Source organism: Coffea arabica, chromosome 7c (genome assembly GCF_036785885.1).
Source record: "Coffea arabica cultivar ET-39 chromosome 7c, Coffea Arabica ET-39 HiFi, whole genome shotgun sequence".
In the NCBI taxonomy this organism is placed as follows: domain Eukaryota; kingdom Viridiplantae; phylum Streptophyta; class Magnoliopsida; order Gentianales; family Rubiaceae; genus Coffea; species Coffea arabica.
This window is the reverse complement of record NC_092322.1, coordinates 7,912,662-7,932,247: the sequence shown is the minus strand read 5'-3', so window position 1 is coordinate 7,932,247 and position 19,586 is coordinate 7,912,662. Positions and strand designations below refer to the sequence as shown.

At 36.7% G+C, this 19,586-nt stretch overlaps 2 protein-coding genes across 3 annotated transcripts; one reads left to right on the top strand and one right to left on the bottom strand.

Moving 5' to 3' along the window:
- The first annotated feature begins 196 nt into the window (after positions 1 to 196).
- On the top strand, positions 197 to 2,988 carry LOC113699470 (receptor-like protein kinase HERK 1). The gene is made up of 5 exons (XM_072058172.1): positions 197 to 266; positions 413 to 481; positions 1,649 to 1,711; positions 1,803 to 2,125; positions 2,330 to 2,988. The coding sequence occupies exons 2-5, from the start codon at positions 478 to 480 to the stop codon at positions 2,867 to 2,869; spliced, it is 930 nt and encodes a 309-aa protein (XP_071914273.1). The 5' UTR covers positions 197 to 266; positions 413 to 477; the 3' UTR covers positions 2,870 to 2,988.
- A 3,846-nt stretch (positions 2,989 to 6,834) lies between these two features.
- Positions 6,835 to 13,430, bottom strand: LOC113698830 (probable protein phosphatase 2C 46). Of its 2 annotated transcripts, none has more exons than XM_027218775.2 (5): positions 13,021 to 13,430; positions 12,132 to 12,546; positions 11,301 to 11,668; positions 9,625 to 9,861; positions 6,835 to 7,442 (listed from the first exon to the last, which is right to left on the bottom strand). In XM_027218775.2, exons 2-5 carry the CDS (start codon positions 12,448 to 12,450, stop codon positions 7,185 to 7,187), a joined length of 1,182 nt encoding a protein of 393 aa, XP_027074576.1. In that variant the 5' UTR covers positions 12,451 to 12,546; positions 13,021 to 13,430; the 3' UTR covers positions 6,835 to 7,184. The 2 variants fall into 2 exon arrangements, with proteins under 2 accessions (XP_027074576.1, XP_027074577.1); XM_027218776.2 differs by having other exon boundaries at positions 11,301 to 11,656; positions 13,021 to 13,375.
- Between the last annotated feature and the right edge of the window lie 6,156 nt (positions 13,431 to 19,586).

The following is a 19,586-nucleotide window of genomic DNA, read 5'->3' as shown; positions in this document are numbered from 1 at the left end:
GGAAATGTATATAGAGGATCGTTTGAAGCCGAGGGAGTATTGGCAATCAAAAAGCTTCATCCTTCGTCATGCACAAGCATCGAGGAATTTAGAAATGGCAAGGCTCCATAACTTGTGCTATACCATTTACTTCTTTCATAGCCACATAGTTTTCCATCCGATTTGTAAAACTGATTCAATATAGTTTTGTGAAACAGAGGTCAGGTTGATTTCAAAAGTGAAGCACGAGAACCTTGTTGGTCTGGTAGGGTTCTGCGAGCAAGCTGGTAAACTATAACACCCATAAATGTCTGATTTTTACTTGCGTAGGCAGACCAATGTTGTAAGATGATGTACCTAAACATGAGATATTTACCTAACAGCACATAGCTGTATCATGCACCAAGTGTCTAATTAGCTTGCGTTTCATCAGGATCAAGAGGAGAAAAGATAATGGTCTAGGAATATGTCAGCAATGGTTCATTACTTGATTATATCATGGGTAAGCTTTGAACCTAAGATGTCTTGGTTACTACCATACCATGATTTTCGTTAATGATCTTCTATTGTTGTATAACTTGTAGTGGATTTTAAGTTGGGATTGTGTTAGATTTGGGTGGGTGTTTTGTTGTTAATCCTACCATGGATTGAATTAGTGTTGGTGCCAGGGGCATACCCCTTGTATTCTGTAACACTTGTTTGGGTATTAGCAAAATCTCAGGGCTAATTACTCAGAATATGGATGAAAATAAGAAATGTCAAACATGTATGAATCAGACAATGGGTATGTATGAAAGTATGGCTGCCAGGCTGTGTCAGCCCAGAAGAAGCAAAAGAGGCAATATTTTTTTTTTTAAAGTCTGACATTGCTGCCGGACCTTGTCAGCCCCGGCAGCCGGCTGCCATAAAACTGGCTGCCCGGCATTCCAAACTTCACGCATTCCTTTTTTGCTTTCTTTCTTTCCTCGCACAATTATCTACTGCTACTTATGCTTTGCATTTTTGAATTCGAGTAGAAACTTCAATTGGGATGCTAAAATGATTGGGTAATCTATCACATAGCACAAGCTCCATAATGGGTCCCTATCAATTATCATCCTACTGAAGATGACAAAACTTGTGCTATGTAATAGATTACCCAATCATTTTAGCATCCTAGTTGAAGTTTCTACTCGAATTCAGAAATGCAAAGCATAAGTAGCAGTAGATAATTGTGCGAAGAAAGAAAGAAAGCAAAAAGGGAATGCGTGAAGTTTGGAAATTTTTTTTTAAAAAAAATGGGATGGCTGCCGGGCTGTCTTCTACTCGAATTCAGAAATGCAAAGCATACGTAGCAGTAAATAATTGTGCGAAGAAAGAAAAAGGCAAAAAGGGTATGCATGAAGTTTGGAAATTTCTTTTTTTTAAAAAAATGGAATGACAGCCCGGCAGCCAGCTTTTTGGCAGTTCTGCCGGCTGCCGGGCTATGTCAGACTTAAAAAAAAAGCACGCCAACCATAGTTTCAAACATACCCATTGTCCGATCCATGCATGTCCGACATTTCTTTTTTTCATCGATATTCTGAGTAATTAGCCAAATCTCAGTAACTAAAAATTTTTTTTTTTTTTAAGTTACTTTTTGTCATATTGTACATGAATATTCTTGATGAATATATGATTGCTGTTATAGGAAGGGGAGGAAAGAGCTTAACTTGGAGGCAAAGAGTAAATATAGCAATTGGAGCAGCCAAGGGTGAGTTCTAACGAGAGCAATTTACAGTTCAATGACAAAAAGTACAATAAGGGGTCAATTCCTAAACTGCATCATCTGCTTAATTTTGTAGGGATAGCTCATCTGCATGAAGGAGTAAAGCCAAGTATAATCCATCGAGATATAAAACCAAGTAACATCTTAGTAAGCGAGAATTTTGAGGCTAAGGTCTCAGATTTTGGCCTTGTTAAATCAGGTCCTGTGGGGGATCAATCACATGTAAGTAGTCAGGTTAAAGGGACACCAGGGTACCTTGACCCTGCCTACTGTGCAAGCTTCCATTTAAGTCCTTTTACTGATGTTTATAGCTTCGGTGTCATTCTTCTGCAACTTGTTGCTGCTAGACCTGCAGTCGATTCATCTAGAAAACACCCTAATATTCATATTGTTGATTGGGTAAGTAAAAGATCCGGCTATCTTATTATGTTGAATAAAAGTGAATACCAGCATTACATACAAGTGCCCCTTTTGGTCCTTATTTTTGTTGCAATCATGCTGTCCGCGCTGATTTTTGTGTATTTTTGCTCCAACACATGCATTATCCAGAAATGATTGAGTGAGAAGGAAATGGAATGATCTTTTTTTCTTCCAAAAGTGCAGGCAAGGTCTAGCCTGGAGAGAGGAAGAGCTGACGAAATCATAGATGCAAATCTACTACTAGAGGAATGTAACATGGAGATAATGTTGAGGATGGGACAACTTGGATTAAGATGTGTGGTGGAGATGCCGAAAGAGAGGCCTACAATGACTCAAGTGTGGCAAGAACTAGAGACAGCTCTTGATTCAGTAGAAATCTTTATACCTAAACAATCTTCATTGTATTCCGCGGAACTATCAGGATTCCGTAGTGGATCAACTGGTTATCGGGATCGCGGATCGATTGACAATGGTCATTCTCAAAGTTCCATAAGCATAGATGGAATTGGACTTCAAAAATTTCATGTGGACATGGATAGTCACTCTTTCCGGAGTTCTAGTTTGACGTGTTTCGAGCACAGCACTAACATGGATGCTGCTGCAAAGAATCTAAGAGGCATTGCTGAGGAGATAAGTATAAGCATGGATGAGGACAAGGTCACACGGGCAAATGAATTCAGCTTAGACTATGATGTTAGCATGATTTGCCATTACCCATTATAACACTGTGTGTTTTAGAGAAAGAGAGAAGGTTTGCTTGTATGTTTGTAAAGGGTTATTTTGGTACTTGAGTTGCCAACTGGTAGATTTGCAATCCTATGTTCTTCTGAGGATTATTTGCATTCACTGTCCAATTTCAAGGATTGGGGGGCACATGTACTGATGTACATAAGAACTTTTCTAAGTAGAATTTCTCTCCAGTTTAGTTTTCTTGGTTTTCTCTTTCGTAAGCATTCAAGTTCATGAAATATTGAAGCCGAAAAGCCATAATATCTTTGCATAGGAAGTGAAAATTTGCAGCATTTCTTGAAGAATTATATCAATGCCATCCACAGAGTTCAAAAGTTGCTTCAGATAATTCTCTCCTCGTCTCTTGCATCCAAAGTAGCAACTAGATTGCATCCGTCATTGCATTTTAGCCTGGTTTTCCAGCTCTAGATATCTGACATGATTTCAAATTCATCTTTAAAGGTTTCTGGCTTTTATGGCCCTTTGGATACATGGTTCGCCGTCGCAGGTCGCGGTCATGTCGTGATTGCGGTTGTTCCATATCGGTCGTGGCATGTCGGTTGAATATCAGATGATATGCACATTATAGCACATAAGAATTTTCAAAAAATATGAAAAACTTACTACAAAATAGAAAATACCATAACAAGTACAATTATCAAATTAGATTTGTTAAATACCTACATTGTTACTAATTAGTTAAACAAATTTATGCTACTGTAACTAATGATCTATAGCATTAAAAGTAGATCATTTTACCATTAAGAACACCTTTTATTCCTATTTTATATGATATCAAAAGTTAAATATAAGATTAAAACCATTATATTTTATACAACACAATATTAATCCCACTCGAGCTGATGATAACATATAAATGGAGAAATTTGTTGAACAAACCATAAATCTAGTCTAAGTAATTATATTGTTAAGCATATGTAACATAAATTTGCAAATCACATAACAAAAAAATTAAATATTAAATCTAGGAAAATAGTAAATTAGAAATAAAACCTTTAACAATATCAAATAAATGAACAAATTAACAAACCTTTGCTCAAATAGCTAATCTGCGCTTCCATCAAATAGGCCCAAAAAATTCCTTTATAAAAACCACCTTCAAAATGTCAAATTCCATACCCTTCAAAGCCCATAAATTTGAGAGCAAATTATCCAATTGGCTCTTGAACTTTTTGTTTAGGTAAAAATAAGCTCCAAATCTATTTTTGGCTGACTTTATACCCTCGAACTTGTAAAACTGGGCACCCATGACCCTTTTAGCCAATTTATCCGATTTTGCAACCGAAGGCCAATTCACACGAATGTTAGTGTGCTTCTTCAAAGGGCATTTTTGTCTGCGTTTTCTAAGCAAAAAAGGAACAACTCCTCCTTTTTCACTTGGGTAACAACAAGATTACATCCCTGTTGGAGTGAATCTGTAATCTTGTTGGGATTACAGATTCAATCTCGAATTTGGGATCCTCGAGGAATTTCTCTAGGAAGGAGGAACAAACAAGAATAAATACTACAAGTAGAATTGCGGGGGGTGTCCAGCAAAGCCACGAGCGGGGGTATTGCTCCGGGCAAAGCAAGAGTGGTTCTGGATTGAGAATCGCCTTTAGCCAGCCTTCTGACCTTCTTGGCTGCCTCCAACACGCGAACATCTGGAGCTAAGAAGCCATGGTTTTCATTTTCCTCGAGTTGCTGGCTGCTGCTATTGCTACTGCTACTTTGGAGATTCTTCACCGCTGTCTTCAATTCCTCCAGTGCCTCCACATTCCTCTTCACCGCCTCCGCCTCCTCCTCGTCCGGTTCGTTTTTCTTTTTCCGATAGCTTCAGAAGGTCTGATAACTTGTTGGATCCGGAGGGCGGTGTGTTTGTTGGATACTTAGTCCCACTGTTAATACTACCTTTACTCAACTCAGATCTTAGTGTTGTGACTGCAGTGAGATCAATGTCGGGCTCCGGCTTGGGCTCTTGGATGGTTAATTTGCCAATGTTGTTGAGCTTATGATACTGCCATGTCCCGCACTGAACTGTGTCCAGTATAATACAGCGGAATGAGGTGACCAATTCTTAAATTGACGCTCTCCGCTGGGAATCGGGTGGTCGAACACCACGGATCCGAGGTTGTTCCCGTGCAACTTCCCCATTAATTACTAGTAGTATCCGCCATCTTTACTCAGAGTTGAAATTAATTTGATTTCCCCAGAGATGGATGCTGGAATTAGAAATTTAACCACTCTTCCTCTTTTTCTTGGACCGAGTATTATTTCTGCATTTTACCACTGTGAAAGAAGCCGCACCTCTCCTCAAAACCTTAAACTGAAATACGTACAAGAAGTATGTAGCAAAAACGATTCTATTCCTTTTCCATGAACTCGCTCTTCTATCTTGGCTAGTTTTTCTTATGTTGTCGGTCCCCTTGTTCTGGTAAATACGAACACGCTACAGTTTGTATGCTTCCATGATTGAGACACACACACACACCCACACCCACACTGAGATTTAAGAAGCTAGTCGAGTGAAGTAAGTACCCATCTGCTTCATTGGGATAACAAACTAGGAGGAGTTGTTCCCTTTTTACTTAGAAAATGCAGACAAAAATGTCCTTTGAAGAAGCACACAGACATTCATTCGTGTGAATTGGCCTTCTGATTGCAAAACCGGATAAACTGGTTAAAAGGGTCACGGGTACTCAATTTTATAAGTTCAAGAGCTTAAAATCAGTCAAAAAATAAATGAGGGACTTCTTTTTCCCAGACAAAAAGTTCAAGGGCCAATTGGATAATTTGCCCTAAATTTGAAAGTTAAAAAACCCATATTTCCCTTAATTATCACATTAGCACCTATTTAAGCCTTTAACCCCAAAGCTTCCTAACTCCTTCACCTTTGATTGACTTGTTGTCATAGTAGCATCACTGGTCGCGACCATCATGTTGTATCGGCTACCAAATCTTGAGGCTTTCCCTCCCTTTCCTTCCTTTCCCTTCCCTGTTACTAATGGATTAAATTTTCCTGAAAAACTATTTTCTTTTCTAATAAAAACGAAGGCAAAGGCAAGACTTGGCGGAGATGGGATTCAACACACACATGATTGTTGGCTATTGTTAGGAAAAATGGAGATGGGCTTGACTTCTAAAAGGATAAGTGCATAACCTTTCAATTTGCTTGTTTGGTTGCAATTATTAGGCGTTCAATTTTCCAATAAAAGCTAAAAAAAAAAAAAAGAGGTAAAACAATAGAGATATGATGAAAAGCAATTGTTGTTGTGAACCATTGGAGCAGCACCAATTTGTTGCATAACTCTGTTTCTGCAAATTTTTGTCTGCCTTTGTTTGATGATTCCCCAGTGGACTCAGAGATTTAGGCCGATTTCAGTTTTGACTTAGCCAATATCGACCAAATCAGAGCTAGCCACCGCGAGATTTATTTGTGATTTAGAGATCGATATCATAACAATTCCTCTGTTTCAATGATGACTCGACTGAATCTTGTCGGACTCGGCTGAGATGGCTAACCATGCTTGAATACCTTATCCTTGTTGCTTTACCCTATCTACCCAAAGATCACCAATTAATCAGAACACATGTACTTACTTGTATATTCGTTCAAGGGTCTAAGTTATTATAATTGACTAGATTCTGGTGAAAGAGGAAGAATAACAAAGATGAAAACCTAAAGCTGGGCGGCATCCGTCTGCTTACCGTACCGCCCGAACTGATATCTCTAGGGGATCAGCCTGTCATATTCTTCGCCGCTCATCGTTTAACTTGGTCATAAACCTGCACTCATCATTCCAAAAGGACCAAATCCTCTCTAGATGTAAAATCCATTCTCCACGCCTGAAAGCCGAATTTATCTCGCCCAGCATTATGTATTACGAGGTACATGCAGTTGTAGTCCCCTAAGGCTACAGTAACCATAACTTTGTCATCTGAGATGATGCATCACAAGCTGTTGACAAACAATCTTTTGATTTCAAGAGGATTCAGTTTTACACCATTTACATGATACACTTCAAAAAAGAGGCGGGCAAGGGAAGGAAAATGAATATAAGCTGGAACGATAATCCTCAAGAAAGAATCTCTACAGTAACTTTCAAGGTCTCCTTTACTTCCTTATCCTTTCTCTCTTTTTTACTGATCATAAACTAAACAAAACACCAGTTCCAAGTCAACGTTACAATTTTACACGGGGGTAAAAATTAAATTAGTGCCGCACCTTCTCCAGTCTCCCTTCATCTACCATAAGATGGTCACGCGAAGTTCCAGAAGGACACAGCAGAGTATACAACAGATGTAGATTTCATGCACTACCGAGTTGTGTTGGAGCCAAAGCTTTCGCTGGCACGTTGATACCACCACCTCTTAGGGACAACGTGGGGCCTCTCAAAGTGCTGGCTCTACTGACAAGATTCGAATCTAGGAAAACAACTATGACCGTAATGTCATCATGAAAATGCCGTCGAACTCCACGATCTATCTTCTTCAGGTCAGAGTACCTCATTTCTCTTTTCTTGGCTGCTTCTTGCAATGCAGCCTTTACCAGCTTCCGAGCAATACCCTGCATGAATGAAAAATCAGTTGATAGACACAATCTCACGCTTTTCATACAACTCTCTTATCCCAAGGCTCAGGTTCAGAGAGTTCATGCAGACCATGGATCTCAACCAATAGCAACGGATTCCCATTTCGACACTCCCACGTCTCTAAGCTTCTATCCAACCCCTCCCCTCCCAAAAAAAAATGACAATTTTATAATAAATAATAAGACACTCAACAAGCTTTGAAATGTTTGCAAATCTATCTATTAAACTTTTCAAGTACAAAAAATCCTCTCTGATAATTAAACAAGCTGGAGGTCAATAAATATGAATTTACTCATTTGCTTTTCTGTTTTCAATTTCCAGTTGAAAACCAGCAGCTGGGAACTGTAGGGTTCACTAAACGCATCCATCCTTACCAAACTGGGATTCGACTTGCTCTCAAGGATTAACCAAGAATTAAACACCCCACCTCTGCCCTTACCCACAATGCACACCCTAAGGTTTTGGGACCCCTGATACAAAATGCGAAACTTGCTTTCTTATGCAGCAATAAATATAATCAAATAGAACCAAAACAGGCAGAAAAAAATGCATTTACATGCACTGGCTGAGAAGCTTTTTGGTTTAAAAATGCATTCTGAGGCTGTTGGAGGCTATGTTTTCAGAGTCGGACCGGCCATCGACTCGGTTGAGCTTAGGAGTCAATGGATTCGACCGCGTTCGATCGGGGTTGAATCGGATGATGTCAAAAATAAAAATTATTTAAAAATTAAAATATTATATATAAAATCCTTAAGAGTATGTTAATATTAATAAATATATATTCATATATATTTGATGTTTCAAATATATTTAATAAGAAAATACAAAGAAATTAGAATGATCAAGTAGCAATTTATATTATTAAATGAACATTAACAAGTTTAGAATTAAAATAATGGATTTGATTAAAAAATAACACCAAACTTTAGAACAACAATTATAAAGTAAGAAATATTTGAGATATATTCATAATTTTTAACAACCTAGGGGCCAAAACATAATATTGAAAATGTTGACCTTTTCAAAAAAAAAAAACCCTTGACATCAAACCAGTTCATCCGGTTTGCCGGTCCAATCCGGTTTTTGACTGAGTTTTTATACACCCGATTTTTTAGAGTAACTCGGACCGGACACTTGGTCGGTTCCCGGTTCAACCGCCCTGTCCGGTCTAAGTTTAAAAACACAGGTTGGAGGTCAAACTTATGATACAGAACAATGGATTGGACATAACAAGGTTATGATAATCAAGCACCAAAGTCACAAGACCATGCATTACAAGAGTGTTTTTGAAATATTTTACTATAACATTGTATATGAAAAATTTTTTACTGTAGATGTTTTTGAAGGTGTTTTTGGGATATATTTTGGAGTATTTTTAAAGTTTAAAAAATTTTTTGGTATTTTTTAAAAATTACCATCACCACCCACCACCCTTTCCCTTCTTCTCCCTCTCTTTCTTCCCCTCTTCCTCCTCCCTCTCTTTCTTCCTCCTCCTCCCCTCCTCCCATCTTCTTCCTTCGTTTTTTTCCTCCCCTCCTTCCTTCCCCTTCTCTTCCCTTTTCCAGCCATGCCTCACCCGGATCGAGGCCAGATTTTTGGGAGGGGGGGGAAGGGGAGTAGTGGGGTTTGGCGAGAAAGGGGAAGGGAACAGTAAGAGAGGAGGAAGAGAGAGGGAGAGGAAAGAGGAGAGGGGGGAAGGTGGTGGTGGTAGGTGATGGTGATAGATGGAAGAAGAAAATGGTGTAGATTTTTTTTTTTTTTTTTATATATTTGGAGTTGTTTTTGATATATTGTATGGATGTGAGGTGTTTTTGGAGTTGTTTTTATTTGTGTATTACTGTAGCATTGTATATGAAAAACTTGTTTTTCAAAAAATGAGGAATCCAATCGGAGCCAGAATTTTTAAATTGCACACAAGAAAGAACAACGCAAATGAGTACATAGGTAAACAAACTGATCTTCTTTTGTAATCTATAGAATCCGCAATTTTGGACCAAGAACCTTTAAATGTCAAAATCTTACTGCAATGGGGAAACACAACTTCAAACTAAATATTCAAGACTCATTTGATTTCCTATTGTAGATGAGAAATTAGTCCAGTTTTTGAGGGAAATAAAAACATATATGCTAGATAGACATGTAGGCTCAAGATCTTACGCTGCGAGGATGATTTTGCACTATATCCACTGCCTCCTGATTGCTTAGGTGTTCCCAGAGACCATCAGAAGCAAATATGAGAAACTGATCATGTGGCTGGAGTTCATGAACAGTTATTGCTGGTTCAGAGCTTAATATAGGCCTTTTGAAAGGTTCTCGGAGACGAAACTTAGCATATAAGGGCTCCCTATTGAATTCCGCCCTTTTAAGATACACATCACCAATTGATCTTGAAACCTACAATAATTAAATTTTGACAGTTAGGAAAAGCACAACTTGTAGGGAATCATAATGTACAACCCAGAAAATAATGCACGTTGACAGCTACAATTTACTATGCATTTCATAACGACAAAGTACAGGGTAGATACATCAGAGATTAGAAAGTGCATGTTCCTGAAAAGGACTCTTGACAAATGGAGCTATTAGAAATTTAAAACTTAGGCCTTTCAAATACTTTCCATCTAAACAAAATTTTGCTTCTTTTCTTTTTTCTCATTTCGCAGCTATATTGTGAGCCCAAAATGAGAAAACCATGCAGAAAAAAAACAGTATGTCAATATGAAAACACTAAAAAACTTGAGCATCTGATAAAAAATTGTACAAAAAAACTGCTATTGTGAAATTAATAAATTACCAAGAAATGGGATATCATCCAGCATGTCTGGATGGGTTAAGAACTGCGATGGACAGAGAAGCAAGTAAATAAAAGGAAAATGCCTAAGGATTCTCAAAAGCAGACCATATTGTATGTGTTCTGCCTTTACTCCTTTCTTTCTTTCTTCAAAGACCTTTCTCTCAAAATGAGGATTCAAGCACTTTGGTACATTCAATGTGATAAAATTAGGTAAGATTTGATTAATAAATTATGGTAAATAGGATCCACCATGCATAACTTCTTAGAGGCTTTTCAAACATGACTTCTATTTTAAGAAGATTCACCATGCATGCGATGTATATAATGTCATTGCTGGACACAGAAACCATGTGGCACTAGCTTACTATATTTAGAGTGACAAATTGATTGCTCTACACAAAACAAGCTGAATTTTGATGGCCAAAATAGCAAATACAAATCAGAAACTACTCAAACAAGTTTCATCTGAAACAGAAGCGATAGCTTTTTATGAAGCTCAGTGGTTCAGGTTGGCTCTGCTGATTTACCTTCATTAACTTTGATTGAGCTATGGACTTAAACAGCCTCCTTTTTCCTTTTTTATACATTTACTTTAATGAGAAACCTATAGCAGCCAAAGGAGATCCAATGTCATCTCTACCGCCTGACATTGTAATAGAGATATATGACCGGTAATGCTATCAGAAGAGTTATGTTGTCTGTTGCCTTGTGTCTATTGACAATTTTCTATAGGAAACCTGAAAGACACAGGAAGCTGATGAAAACATCCAAAAGGCACAACTAATTCTCCTCTTGCTCATAAACGAGATAACTAGAAAGACAAACTATTATTGGGATGCATTAAGCAAAACAATAACAAAATTTTTACAAGTCAGCTATAGCTTCATTTATCTCTTCAAGAAAAGGACACTGAGAAGTTAGTGATCTCTAGTATTAGACAACATCGGTTGGCAATGAGAAGAAATGAAATACGCACTCTATGCCACAATAGAACGTGGTAAACGACACACATTTACTGCCACTTATGCCCGGACTTTACCTGTATCAAACCCTTTACACGCCATACATTATGCTTGAGAACAACTATATGAGAGTCATCTGGATGCATTGCATGCAATTCCTGTCTGACAGACTCTATGCTTGCATTATGTTCATTAGATAGCTGGATGGCAAGAACTTCTCCAGTTGCCCTGACAACCCTCCCCAATACTGCCCTAGAGTCACCAAGGTTGGCGACGTATAGGGTCCCACCACATATAACAGCAACCAGGCAACAAGATCCAACAGCGGCCATCTGTGGTTTCGTTGGCCAATTTTTTGAAACTACTGACAGAAATCCCTCTTCTGTTGCTTGAAATGCTTTCCGAATTACATCCACTGACATGGAACTTTGCTCTGAGGCAAACCCTAAATAGCACAAGTTAACAAAAATCAATGTTGAAAGGCTGTTTTGAGAATACAAGTCATGACAAAAGCAATCATATGAGCAAGAATACATGTGTCAACACTCACAACAAAAGCAATCGTGAATCCTTTAAATATGCTTCATACGTTCCAAGACACATGGAACTAAAGGTAGGACAAAAAGCATTAATTTTCCAACCATCTTTTTCCAAGACCCAATATTATTTGCTAAATTTTATTTAGCTTGCATTAATTTGCTAAAGTTACGACAAAAAGCATTAATTTTCCAACCATCTAAATTTTATTTGCTTGCATCAACACAATTTCCAACCATCTTTTTATCTCACATACATCATATCAAAAAAGTGCTATAGTATTTTTTTCACAAAATTAACCCAAATAATCTACTACCCAAACACACATGCGATCAACAAATCCAGTTATGTTTCTTACATAGGTCACTTACTTTTCAGATGCTGAAATAGGTGATCGTTGATGTATCGCGATGTCTCAGGCCCTCCATGACCATCATATACTCCAACAAATGTTCCATAGGGACCAGAATCAAGCAAACTCAGTGAACCTGATTCAATCTGGCTTTGATCCTCAAGCAAATTATTGGCCTGGACAACCGCCATTGAGAAGTCACCAATTGAGTGCTGTCCAGTGTCTTTGTACCAAAGAAGCCCATCTTGCCGGCCTGCAGTGTCCGAACCTGAGTGTGCACATCGGTCTGAAGAGGGCCGGCAGCAGGCCTTTAGAAATTCTATCAACCTTGATAACATCCCTCATTTCAGCCCTGCTTACCACTAATTCTTCAACATCCTAATTGGATGCAAAGAGTACAATATCTAACAAGCTCTTAGAAGTATTTGCCACACCTGCAAAATGATTGATAACACCAAATAACCCCACAAACATATCAATTGACAACGAATTGATATTAATTCCAAGACCATACAATTGATTAAACATGATGGCTTTATAGGTAAATTTAGACAAAACACATCAGCACAATAGGACAAAACTTTTTAGAAACCGAAAAAATCGTCTTCCTTAATTCTCAAAAAAGGAAAATAAGCCCGACCGATATCCTAGCACCTTCTTGATTTGAAGACAATATAGAAATAGAACCACCAATTGAAGCTAAAACTAGGGGTCAAATCTACCCAATACAGTCCATCGGAGCAGACAATGTTTTGGTCAGAGAACTGAACCCATATTAAAACCCAAAACCATCCACAAACAAAATTGAACGGTATCAGCAAATTAAACAAAACCAGTCACAAAAAAAGCTCACAGCCTTTTCTTTAAAAAATTTGAACTTTAAAACAGTATAAAGAGAGAATACTCACAGTTTGGTTAGGCCTATGTTGTGGTCTTTCCTGGTCAGCTACTGAACAATACCAACTGAAAGGGATGGAGATCTGAAAGATGTAGAGCAATTCATACGCTTGTAAAAGGGTTAGATCTATAGATCCCTCAAATCACCTTTCTGTACAAATATGCACAATTGCATAGATAAAATATCAGAAATTTAGCTTCCTATTTGCTTCTGGACAAAAGCGCTTTATTATTTTCCTCTCTCTTTCCCTTGGATTTCCTGTGGGTTCAGTTGATGATGAAGAACTAACAAGAAAGAGAGAGATGAGAGGAATGTTTAACTTTTCTTTCTCAATCAGAGTGCGCGTTTTTATTAGTAGAATTACTGACTGAACAAACCAAGCCAAGTGTTGCAGTCTTAGTCTTGTTTTTGTTTCCTATTGGAGTGTTGTAAAAACTCAGCAGACAAAAACCTCAAAATATATTACTATTCATTAGTTAAAAAAAAAAAAGAAAGAAAGAAAACCAACAAAACAAAAAAGAAAAAATTGATGGCTGTGTGGGCTGTTGCCATGGGCTCCACCTCCTCACATGATGACCCAGACAGGAAAACTCAGTCCTTGTACAGAAACAAACTCAGGAAGTTGATGGAGAAAGTTGATTACTTGATTTATTAAGATAAGAGGTTCAATTGGCAACTGCATTTTATCCTCTTTTTCAATTTTGGCAAATGAAGGTAAATCATCAAATTCAGTTGTTTCTCAAGTTTTGGGAAAAAAAAAAAAAAAAAAAAAAGGCCACCACTCTCAGAGTTTGTGTTAAATGATTGAGGAGGGTCTGTCTACTTTCTTACCTTGGCCTTTCTTTCTTTTCTTTTCTTTTCTTTTCTTTTTTTCAAAGAACATTTGCATTCATTTTCACCTTGCTCACCTTTGCTTTGAGCTGGCTAAGGAACCACATGAGCAAGGAAAACTTCAAGATGTTTACTCAACCTTTTGTTCATTATGCCTGTTTGGACAGAAGATTATTTGAAAAGAAAATATAATATTGATATAACACATTCTATAATTGGATATGCAAGGATAAAGAATTGGATTTGAGTGTTTTTCAAAAACTAGTTTTTCAAATATAATAAAATTTTTTAAAAAATACTCTAAAAGGTAATCTAAAATTAGTTTAAATTTTTTTAAAATTTTAAAAAATATCTCAAAATATATTCTATAAACTCTTCTACTCTTAAATATTCCAAAATATTTTCTGAAAATATCCCAAAATATAATCTAAGAACTCTACTACAGCAAAATTTTTCAAAAACACTCCAAAAAACAACTAATCCAAACGGAGCCAAACCAGCTAACATTGGAAAAACCAGCTAACATGTAGTTGCATACATTTAATGTTATTTGCTTTTCAGTGATTATCCCACCTTTGAATAAGATGACAATCAAATGAGCATATTTATTGGATTCTAACCGAATGCATTATTGAATTAAATTGATCATGGTATATGCTACAACCTTGTGATCATTCTAGACATCAACAAAAGATTGTAAGATGCTCGATGCTTTCAACTAAAAAAGTAAAGCTAAGATAAAGTAAAATTTGGCCCAACAAATTGAGACGTTTCATTTAATCTCCTTGTTAAATTGCTAATGGATTCATATCTATGTAAACTAGCAATTAAGGGCGGCTAAAGACGTGCAAATGGCACCTAAAGGAAGAGAAGGATATTATTGTTTGGTTGAGAAAGTCTTGATTTGGTAATTAAGGTTGAAATCTCGAGATTTAGAGATTTTAGATTCAAATTTTTCTTAGCTTCGTTAATTTTGAAATTCCATCCTTCTTCCCCTGCTAGAGAGGAAGGAAAAAGAAGAGCGAAATGATTGTCTCAAATTCTAATAGACATCGAATCCTTCGAACTGATGTTATGTTTTTGTCCATCTTAAATGGAATGATATGATAAAGGGATTTTGTCTATGATCGTCGTGCATAAAAACATGATGGTTAAGCGCAAAAGCATTCTTTAGGTGAGTCCAAATTCCTTAAGCTCCTATCTTTTTCTTCTTAAGCTCCTATAATAATGAAGTTTAACATTATTGTCGTCGTTTGAGTATGCTTTCCCCATCTTTTGGGAAAACGAAGAATTGCGAAACGACACTCTAACTCTACCACTTACAATTGGATCCTCTTGAGATATCGACACATATCCGTCTTGTTTCACGCCTGAACTTGCACTTTTTACGTCATAAACCTACTTGCAAAATTTTGCATGCACACCAACTTGGTAGGACGCCTACCTTTGCTTAACACTTCCTTGTGCGCAAGCTATTTCTATTCCAAGTGTATAATAAAGGAAGCATGTTTTTGTGTAATTCACGAGGTCCGTTTGGATTTCTTGTTTTTGCTTCTGTTTTTTAAAAACTATTTTTCACATTCCACATACTACAGTAAATGTGTATTTCCAAAACAACTCCAATAATATTCCCAAAAAAAAAAAAAAAAAAAACTGATCTATTTTTGTTTACGCATTTTGTGATGCTGTCGATATAAATGGTGTCTATTAATTACTATGTCCTTGGTAAGATTCCTATGACAGTTAATTATCCTATGATAGTTAATTATCCGATCTGTTAATCTACATCTCATTTAACTTTATAGGATGATAATCTGAACTAACCTCTCAACATGTTTATGCAACATCCAAGTCAACCCCTCCAAATATATATCATCCAAGATATAGGATTGGAGAACGCAGGGCCTCTCTCTGGCTTAAAATTAAAATATGAAATTTCAATCTACTTACACGTGTTGTCTAATGTTATGCCAGTTTCTCATGCGAAACATGGTTCATCAATTTATTTCAGACAAAATCCTCAATGGTGAGCTCTTTTTAGTTTTTATACTCTTTTTTTAAGAAATACCTATAAACCCCATAGTGAAATATATGCCCCGTCTGACAGGTGAGTTTTTTGGGTGTTTGTTTAAAATTTTACTGTAACTTACAGTAGAAGTTTTTAAAAAATTTTTGAATATTTTGAAATGTATAATTTAAAATTTTTAAGAAGTTTTTTGAGATTACTATACCTAAATTATAAACTCACCTAGTTACCTATTCCCTTCTATAATTGTACCATTAAACATAATCGTTTTTTTTTGGACCATGTAATGATCCAAATTAACTGTATATATTATCTGGTCGTCCAAAAATCTATTTTCCTCTTAGTTACAGCTGTAAAATAAAGGGGGTAAAAAAGGAGAACAAAAATACGGAAGCCAGTTACCCGATTGTGTTAACAAATTACTTTACCAAGTACGATGGGATATGAGTAAAATTAAGAAGTACTAAGATGATAGTTTCCAAAAATGGAAAGTTGCCTGGCTGGCTCGTGGCTCCACCTTTCGGGCTACTGCCATGGATGATTTACGTAGTTTTGGACTTGACCACAGCTCATAAAAGAGCCTTCTAGTACACCACCAACGACACAGGCTGAGCCCAGCCCATAAATACCTGTATTAACCGCTTAAAGCCAAATATCAAATATGTACTCCCCCAAATAATTATCAAGTCAAACGCGGATTCCAGCCGAGGATGCGTTGCCCGGCCCGTTTTCCAATGCTGACTACTTATCTCACCTGCCAAATTTTCAACCTTATTATGTGGACTATCACTTTTTTGACACATTATTTGACTCTCGGATTATTCTGGCCCCGGTTTCTTAAGTAGATAGTACCCCAGAAACGTACTACCATTCGATTTGGTTTTCAGAATTTTGGCAGAATATTCATCCTTTTACTACTAATTATAATAGATACATGGACTATTGATATTATCATGTGTTGAAAATTCAACACGATGAAAATTCAGTTGGTCAATTGAAAATGGGAGTTTCCATTTGAAAATTAGTGCTGACAATTGATATTATCATGTGTTGAAGTGCTTGCTTCTAATCAACTTCAAACTAATAATGGTTAGTACATGTATTCACATAATAAGTTGAATGCGAATTTAAGTGTGTTATCTTTTTAGAAACGGTTAATGATTTGCATCATCGCTTTTCACGTCCCCGTGATGTATTTTTACACAATACTCCGATTTAGTCTCTTTTTTTTTTTGTATAAGAAAAACGTCTTTGGAGACAAAAAAAATGGAGGGTTTGGCACTTCGTGTAGCAAAATAGAGGATAATCAAATTATTAGCAAGGCTCTAATTAAGAAACTTGTAAATTTCAAACCTTAATGCATGCTTAATAGGAAGTATCTAAGGGTGCTTTTGATAAAATTAAAGTCTGAAATCTCAAGTTTGATCCATTAAGTTATTAAATTGTTAAATATTAAATCTAATACATTTGAGTGCATATTATATTCAGTGATAAGTGAATAACTTATCACTTAATTTTGGGAGCAAGTTTTGTCTAGAAAATTTAGTACCACTTAATTCATTTAAATATTAAATTTTTAGTAATCAAACGGTCTAAATATAGACATTTTAAATTTCAATGATATTATTTTTGTTGAATAAAAATAATGCCACATCATTACTCTATAAGGTTAGAAAAGGGAAACTGATCGCCAAATTATTGGTATATGTAAGAAGTGATATTATGATGATTTTTTTTTCTAGACATGATAGAATATATTATACACCTACTTCTATTCTATATTAAGGGGAGTGGGGAACCTAAAGAGGCCCAAGGAAAATTTGGAGGAAACTAAACTATTACCAACTCAGATAGGTGCCTGCGCTCGTATTGGCAAACTTTTCAGCAAAGCTTGGATTTTTTAGAATGCAAGGTAAAGAATTTGATTTCTTAACCGACACCTAAGTAGAGCACTAAATCTCTCTTTGTGGGTTGATATTATGATCAATGACGATGACAAAAGCGATGATACTTATAATTACTCATTAGAAAAACTCTTTCTTTTTCTATTTTCTTTTTCTTAGCAAACAATTAAGGTGATATGAGAGAATCCTAGGATGTGCTAATTGATTTGTCACTTCTAAATTCTTTTTGGTTCTTTATAAGATATTTCATACAGCAACTCTTCATGACTCAGACTCTTAACCAAAAGCTCTCGTGAATTCGTGATCTTTACTAATATCAATTCTAAAGCATGAAACTAATTTTGTATGCATCACTAAAGGGTGATTTTGCAATTCTTCTGACAACATATAAGAAACTAGAACAGTGTTTTGACCATAAGAAACATAAATTAGATATTTGAATGATAGTCCAATACACATGCACTGGTTAATTGGGAATTACTGAGGATCTCAAGAAATTGACTTGTCTAATATAGATGGCTACATTTTGACCATAACCAACTTTGGCAAGAACTTGAAAGATTCATCACCACATCAATCTGGCCTACCACGGCTAAAACCTGTTAATAAATGATGAATCAACTCAAATGTAATTCGGAGGTTAAGACTTTCCGGTTGGAAAAGTTTGAGAAAAAATTTAGGGCTTTCATGTTGATAACATATTAAGGTGGTACGAGAAAAGTCTTCTATTTGTCCAGATAAAGAAATACAGGTAAGTGCTTCCCCAAATAGACATAATTCCTGCATGAATGAAGCTTTCATGAATGGAATTCGGAATAATCTTCGGTCTAATAGACTGATTTTTCGGTTCAGTACCTGGTTTTCTTCCTCTTGCATCCCATGCACATCGATTAGTAATTTAATATCCGTGCGAGTTCATTCCATCAGCAAATCAGAGCATCTCAGTCATCCTGTGACAGAATTACCTAAACAAAACAGAAAGAAAATGATAGGGTTCAAATAATAATGCCGCCGGCCTTATAGACTTTAAACCAATCTTGACTCCCGAAAGGGAACACCCCACCAGATAGCAGTGTGGAGCCTGGCCGCATTCTCTCTGACCGTGGACTTATAAACTTTTGCAAACGGCGTTATCTGATGAAGTGCTTTGCCTGTGAAGGGTTTTGCAGGCCGGCTAGATACTCCCGCCCCGCGTTACCTCTTACCAAGTAGTAATTGTTTATGTTGACATCGATCCTGGAGTGATAAAGGAGTCAATCACTAATTAACGTAGGAGACTTCGTTTTCTTGAGAGAGAAGAAAAGAGACGATAAATTGATCATCGCAAATGTTGAACGTGATAAATGAGCTGAAACTAGCCCAATTTCAACGCACCCTCTTTGGAATATATACTGAAATGCACTCCCGTCAGCAGTCTTAAATCCATAATCACTTTGACAAAAATCCGGCCAACCGAATCTAGCTACAGAACAAATAAGGGGGAAAAAAAGAAAAGAAAAGGTGGAGGATTCTTCCTGCTTTGAGTACTTTGAAACTGTCATCAGACATTACCATGCATGGAGAATATGTAAAAGAAGTATGGTTATGTAAAAGCACGTCATTTGTGTATCCAAGGCATCGTTCTAGCAGTATATCGGCATTTCCGAGATGAAAATATTAGATCCTCTACCCCTGAATTGCACAAGTTGTTGTGAAAAGAGTGACTCCAGATATGCAGTGCTCTGATCATAAGTCTTTAGAGAACATGATGCAAGAACTCACAATTCTCACTTAGGTCCTCTCTTTGGTCAGAATATCACTTAATTCCTGAAGTTA

Coding starts and splice junctions, on each gene's coding strand:
- LOC113699470 (XM_072058172.1), top strand. Junction 1,712..1,802: donor AGCAATTGGAGCAGCCAAGG/GTGAGTTCTAAC, acceptor TTAATTTTGTAG/GGATAGCTCATCTGCATGAA. Junction 2,126..2,329: donor ATATTCATATTGTTGATTGG/GTAAGTAAAAGA, acceptor CCAAAAGTGCAG/GCAAGGTCTAGCCTGGAGAG.
- LOC113698830 (XM_027218775.2), bottom strand. CDS start 12,450: ATGTTATCAAGGTTGATAGAATTTCTAAAGGCCTGCTGCCGGCCCTCT. Junction 11,669..12,131: donor CCTATTTCAGCATCTGAAAA/GTAAGTGACCTA, acceptor TGTGCTATTTAG/GGTTTGCCTCAGAGCAAAGT. Junction 7,443..9,624: donor TGCAAAATCATCCTCGCAGC/GTAAGATCTTGA, acceptor TCATTCATGCAG/GGTATTGCTCGGAAGCTGGT.